We start from the raw sequence: 6,297 nt of genomic DNA, 5'->3' as shown, positions 1-6,297 counted from the left end.
GTTGAAAACAAATGGTTTTGGGGCTTCTTTCTCACGTTTAAAAGACAATAAAATTGAAGTCCCGATTTTCGGTTAACGTATCTAAATGCGGAAGTGACGTGTAGTAGAGACGACAGGAACAGGATTTTAGTTGCTTCGTCCACTGCATTAGTGTGCCATGGTAGCGCCGCCATATTAGATGTGGCAAAGTGGTATTTCAAAACACCCTAAAAATAATGCAAGCTCATTGGTTGGATCCTTTAACCACTAAAGCGGTTACACCATTTTCTGCAGTGTGTTTTGGGCAAGTACAGCCTGGTGGCGCCCATCGTGTTTCCACCTGATCTTGAACTGGGGACTTTTTAACATTTCAGACGAATGTGCTATCCACCGCACTACAGAAACCCTTGCTATTAAAATATTTAGCCTATTTATCCTTGCATAGTTTTTTTCCCTCTTCGTTATTTGTTTCTTTTAAATCTCTTATGCTTACCAGGGGGATCGGAGGTTTAGTGTCTTGCCTAATGTTTTGCCTACTACGATTCCATCTTGTGCGTTTCTTCATTTTCCTCATGTTGAGGTTTTGAGTTTTTCCATGCTCTCATGTAGGTTTTAGATCAGGGGATAGTGTCATAATAGTCCATAGTTTGCAATCATCTGTGGTCTGTGCAGCGCTTTGAGACTCCTTGTGACTAAGGGCGTCACAATTGATTGTGACTTGACTTTCTACATGCTAAGGTTTTTGAGTTTTTCCTCGCCCTCATGTAGGTTTTAGATCAGGGGATGGCGTAATAAGAGTCTGTATTAGTCTGTGGTCTGGAACTTTGAGACTTTTTGTTGTTAGGGGCTATACAAATAAAGATGATTTTACTTTCTTCTTGCTCAGGTTTTTGAGTGTTTCCTTTCCCTCATGTAGGTTTTAGATCAGGGGTGGTGTCATAATAGTCTGTAGTTTGCAATGTCTTGTGATTAAGGGCTAATAAACATGACTTGACTCAACTTTCCTCATGCTAAAGTTATTGATGTTTTCCTTGTTCTCATGTACGTTTTAGATCAGGGAATAGTGTAATACTAGTCTGTAGTTTGCAATAGTATGTGGTCTGTGCAGCCCTTTGAGACTCCTTGTGATTAAGGGTGTCACAAATAAACATGACTTGAGGTTTTAGTTTTTCCTCGCCCTCATGTAGGTTTTAGATCAGGGGATGGTGTAATAATAATCTGTAGTCTTTAAGACTCCTTGTGATTAAGGGCTTCACAAATTAACATGACTTGAATTATTCCATGTTTATCCCGGAGTGCCACGTCTCATCTCGTTTTAAACAATGTTCACTGTCTTGTTATCAATTACAATAAAGAAAAGACCATTTTAGGTATTAATTACCTGGGCAAAGTCATGAATTGTGAACAATATTTGAGAGAAAAAGCCTTTCATCAAAATCGCCTTACAACTCAGCTCACGAAGACTGGGCTTGTTGCATTTATGTCGTTTTTCTGTTTTTAGAAAAACGGTATTACATATATATGATATAAGAAATCAATATAGACAGTAGTGACATGGAATAGAAACGTACATTTAAGGCTTGCATTGTTTTAAATGTAGAGTTAAAAGTGTATTCAACGAATAAATGCGGGGAGAAAACTTAACAAGTTTACAAGGTAAACAAACATTTTCAACACTTCATTTCTGCCATCTATGGAAATATTTACTGCAAGGATGTCAAACAGGCGGCCCGCAGGCCGAATCAGGCCCACTAAGGGATTGAGACAACGCTGAGAGAAGCGCAAGAGAAAAATGAGCTGCAGGTCGAAATATGTCCAGTTGATGTTGCCAAAGTAAGGTGCCTCTCACAAAGACGCTGTACTTGTACTTCTTCTCTGTCTTTCTCTCCCTTTTCCTCCTTTTTTGTCTCTCTTTTACTCTCTGTGTCTTTTTACCTTCTTTTGCTCTGTCTTCCCTTTTCCCTTATCTTTCTTTTCTCTATTTCTCCCCTTCTCTCTTTCTTCTTCTCTTTTATCTCCTCTCTTTCTCTTTCTTTCCCTCTCTCAGTATTTTGCTTTTTATCTCTTTTGTTTCTCCCATTCTTTCTCTCTTTTCTCTCTCTTTCTCCCTTTCTCTTTCTTTGTCCCACCATCTCTACTTTTATCTCCCTCTCTTTCCCTTATTTCTTTCTCTCTTTTTTTCTTCCTCCTCAATCTACTAGTCCGGCCCCAGAGAATGTTTGTTCTATCGTGTGGCCCCCGAGTTCAAATGAGTTTGACACCCCTGATTTACTGACTATTGATACAATCTGGATAAAGTACAGTACACTGCTTGCTTCGTTCATTCGTCGTACTTCGGGGGGAAAAAAAATGTATTCATTCTTGAATTGTGAGTGGAAAAACACACGAAAAATATGTTTTTTTCCCCATCTCTTTTCTTTCTGAGTGGCAACAAAACAGTAAGAGTCAATAATTGTAAGTCTTAGTGTACATACTTGTACATACATGTACTTAGTGTACATGGATTAAATTTACACACTCTAGGGTTGCAACAAATCAATCAGATCATCTTTCTCGTTTAAGCAAAATAGTGATTCAAATTTTTTTAGCAGTATTAGAGACGTATCATAATTGAATCCCTTTTTACCTGAAAAATAATCCGTTATACTATGGGCTCCATAGTATAACACACACAAGTGTGTTATACTATAGTATCGTATAAGAGATTTAAAAGAACAAACAAAATGGATGGAACTATGATTCTTTAAGTGTAGACGATCAATCAGTTAAAAGAATTGTACTAGAAAAATAATGAGGTGAAAATAACTGCTGATTAATTGAAACGAGTGATTAACCGATTGGTTGTTGCAGCCCCACCGCCTAATGCATATTGCAGGCGGAAAAAACATAACAGGATTTACATATGTATGTATATTCCATGTGCAATACATGCAACAGTGAACTAGAAGTCAACACAGCGACCCTTCCTCTCCCAGTCTCCATAGCGGGTGGGCTCTGGACCTCGGGGGCCCCCCTTTTCTTTCGTCACGGGATTCACGTCGTCGGGAAACCCTTAAAAACAAAGAATGATTCACTCTAGTCCACGTTAATGCCCTTGATCGTGACTTGACAAACGAAGCGATCGGTTTGATGCTACTGTACGCATGCCTCTGCCGCCTGGGGATTTCCCATCATGCATCATTCCGATCACACGTGAACAAAGCGAAAGCGGAGCAGTAGGCCTACAATACAACATAGGTTTGAATTTTCTTTGGATACAATCATCAAGTCGCAATGGCCGAATCTGAATTAATATGCCTGAAAGTCATTCTGATCTGAAAACAACAGGTTAATTGAGTAGATTTGAAAAAAAAATCATCGGATTTCATGTGGTAGTTTGTGTAGTGAAAGGAAGTCCGTCTCTTTTTAGAGAACCGGCTTTTTCGGCTCACCTCATTAAAGAGAGCCGGCTCTCAAACGGCTCACTTGCTTTGATGCATGATATTCCGAATGATGATGTTGTATAAAGAAGTTAAGAAAAAAAGGAAGTATAAAAGGAGAAAATGAAAAAAGACGGGTTTGTGGTTATCCCTTTAATCTGTATATTACTAACAATAATTTAATGCAGAAAATGAATTCATAATTGGAATAAGAAAAAGTATTATTCTACTTAATTATATTTGCATGTATTTTTTCCTTCTACAGTGAACGTCCAAGCGACTTCATTTTTGAACTTTTTTATAATACAGTGTGACCTCGCTACTTCGCGGTTCCACGTTCGCGGGTTCAGAGCTTCGCAGGTCTAAAAAATAATAATAATAAAATAAAATAATACAAAGGCAGCACGGCGGCGCAGTGGTTAGCGCTTGTGCGGCACAGTTCATGTCATGGGAACTTGTCGTGGGTTCAAATCCAGCTCCAGACTTCCTGTGCGGAGTTTGTATGTTCTCCCCGTGCTTGCGTGGGTTTCCTCTGGGCACTCCGGTTTCCTCCCACATTCCAAAAACATGCATTTCAGGTGAATTGGCCGGTCCAAATTGTCCCTATGTGTGAATGAGCGAGCGAGTTGTCTGTCCCTGTGTGCCCTGCGATTGGCTGGCAACCAGTTCAGGGTGTTCCCTGCCCACTGCCCGGAGATGGCTGGGATGGGCTCCAGCCCCCCCGCGACCCTAATGAGGATAAGCGGTACGGCTGATGAGATGAATATAAAAAATAATAATAATAAAACAAAATAAGCATTTTTGAAGGGGCGTCGCTACTTCGCGGAGTTTCACTTATCACGGGTGGTTTTGGTTCCCATTAACCGCGATATCCGAGGGATTACTGCAAACCTCATTCATGTCGAGCAACTCAGTATCTCACAACAACATGTTAAATAACAATATATACATGATATCACGAAACACATGTAAAATATAACATGTTAAACCACACAAATAGACACGTTTGAAAACAAAAAATACGGTGTAAGATTATTTTGTAAGGGAAAATCCGACAGTTTGTAAGGGCATGGAGCCCTGCAGCGCGACAGGTATGCATGCATACTTACTTTCCAGAACATCCTTTGTTTTCTCCTCGTCCTTGTCGAATCGTCCCTGGGGGGTGACGGCTTTCTTCAGGGGCGCTTTCTCTTTTACCGCACCGCTGCTAAACCGGTAACATACTAACAGCCATTAAACGTAAGAAGATATAAATTAAGGTGTGTTGATTTGACCTCCGCTCAATAAATCGAAGACAAAAATAAGCCTTCACCTGTCAACGGGGATTCCGAGTTAAGAGTTCTGGAAAGGACATATTTGAAGCCGGGGACGTAAAATGGTAAGCGAGACATCTGGAACCTAAAGTGTTTGTGTTCTTGCCCGTGTACCCGGACGATTACGCAAATGTTGTTATTGTGGTAGTGTCGCGTAGGAAATACGTCATGGTCGTCATCATTGTGAGACGGAAACTTGGCTTGTGTTTGTAGTGCAATGTATTACCACAAGAGGGCGACAAAGGTCTTTGTTTTAATGGCTTACTCAGTAAGCCTTACTGGGTCCGCATGGAGTGAGAGCCGCGTCAGAGAAAAAAGTTAATACAGAGAGAGAGTAAGAAAGAGAGAGAGAGAGAAAGAGGCGGCGGGAAAAGGAGAAATGGAGGGATGAGTGAGAGACAGAGAGAAGGAGAGAGAGAGAGAGACGGAGGGAAAAAGAGAAATGGAGGGAATGAGGGAGAGAGAAAGAAAGAGAGAAAGATGGAGGGAAAAGGAGAAATGGAGGGAATGAGGGAGATAGAGACTGAGAGAGAAAGAGGAACCACAGAGAGGGAGGGAAAATAGACAGAAAAAAGAAGAGAGACGGAGGCAAAAAGAGAAATGGAGGGAGTGAGGGAAAGAGAGAGGGAGAGTGAGAGACTGAGAGAGGAAGAGGAACGACAGAGATGGAGGAAAAGTAGACAGAAAGAAAGAAAGAGAGACGAGGGAAAAAGAGAAATGGAGGGAATGGGGGAAAGAGACAGAGAGAGAGAGGGAGAGAGAGCGAGAGAGGAAGAGGAACGACCGAAAGGGACGAAAAATAGACAGAAAGAAAGAAACAAAGAGAAACCGAGGGAAAAAGAGAAATGGAGGGAATAAGGAAAAGAGAGTGAGAGAGGGAGAGAGAGTGAGAGAGGAAGAGGAATGACCGAGAGGGACGGAAAATAGACAGAAAGAAAGATACAAAGAGAGACTGAGGGAAAAAGAGAAATGGGTGGGATGAGAGAGAATGAGAGAGGGAGAGAGAAGAGAGAGAGAGAGAGAGAGACAGAGAGAGAGAGAGAGAGAGAGAGAGAGAGAGAGGAAGATAAATGAAATGAAATGAAATGATCTGCATTTCTATAGCGCTTTTCAAGTCAATGACTTCCCAAAGCGCTTTACAATGTGCTCCACATTTCCCAATAGCGGCCTTGCAGCCATCTAAGGCGCTAACCTGCTTATTGCGGGTATTAGGGGTTCAGTGTCTTACCCAAGGACAGAAAGGGATGGAAAGTAGACAAAAAGAAAGAAAGAAAGAGGGAGAGTTGATGAAAACGGAGAAAGACAGATAGAAGGAAAGAGAAAGGGAGATAAAGAGAGAAGGAAAGAGAGACGAGAGCAATACGAGGGGGAGAGGGGCAGAGAGTTAGAGAGAAGGAGTGAGAGAGAGAGAGAGAAAGAGAGGGAGAAGAAGGAAGGGAAGAGGAGAGATGGAGAGAATGAGAGAGAGAGAGAGAGAGAGACAGACAGAGAGAGTGAGAGAGGAAGAGGGACAATGGGGAGGGATAAAGAGAAAGAAAGAAAGAAAGAAAGACAGAAAAAGGGAGAGTTGAGGACAATGGAGAAAG

General features: G+C 41.4%; 1 protein-coding gene across 1 annotated transcript; it reads right to left on the bottom strand.

Moving 5' to 3' along the window:
• Positions 1–1,443: 1,443 nt before the first annotated feature.
• Positions 1,444–4,879, bottom strand: sdhaf4 (succinate dehydrogenase complex assembly factor 4). The gene is made up of 3 exons (XM_088351210.1): positions 4,711–4,879; positions 4,508–4,621; positions 1,444–3,030 (listed from the first exon to the last, which is right to left on the bottom strand). Exons 1-3 carry the CDS (start codon positions 4,787–4,789, stop codon positions 2,921–2,923), a joined length of 303 nt encoding a protein of 100 aa, XP_088207336.1. The 5' UTR covers positions 4,790–4,879; the 3' UTR covers positions 1,444–2,920.
• Between the last annotated feature and the right edge of the window lie 1,418 nt (positions 4,880–6,297).

This window comes from Urocampus carinirostris, chromosome 13 (genome assembly GCF_059441175.1).
Source record: "Urocampus carinirostris isolate Australia breed hairy pipefish chromosome 13, RoL_Ucar_1.0, whole genome shotgun sequence".
Taxonomy (NCBI): Eukaryota; Metazoa; Chordata; class Actinopteri; order Syngnathiformes; family Syngnathidae; genus Urocampus; species Urocampus carinirostris.
This window is presented reverse-complemented; position numbering and strand designations above follow the sequence as displayed.

Bases quoted from the DNA above. Each gene is read 5' to 3' on its own strand.
- sdhaf4 (XM_088351210.1), bottom strand. From the start codon at position 4,789: ATGTCTCGCTTACCATTTTACGTCCCCGGCTTCAAATATGTCCTTTCC. The intron at 4,622-4,710 runs GTGAAGGCTTAT...AATGGCTGTTAG, and splicing joins CTCGGAATCCCCGTTGACAG to TATGTTACCGGTTTAGCAGC. The intron at 3,031-4,507 runs GTAAGTATGCAT...TTTGTTTTTAAG, and splicing joins AACAAAGGATGTTCTGGAAA to GGTTTCCCGACGACGTGAAT.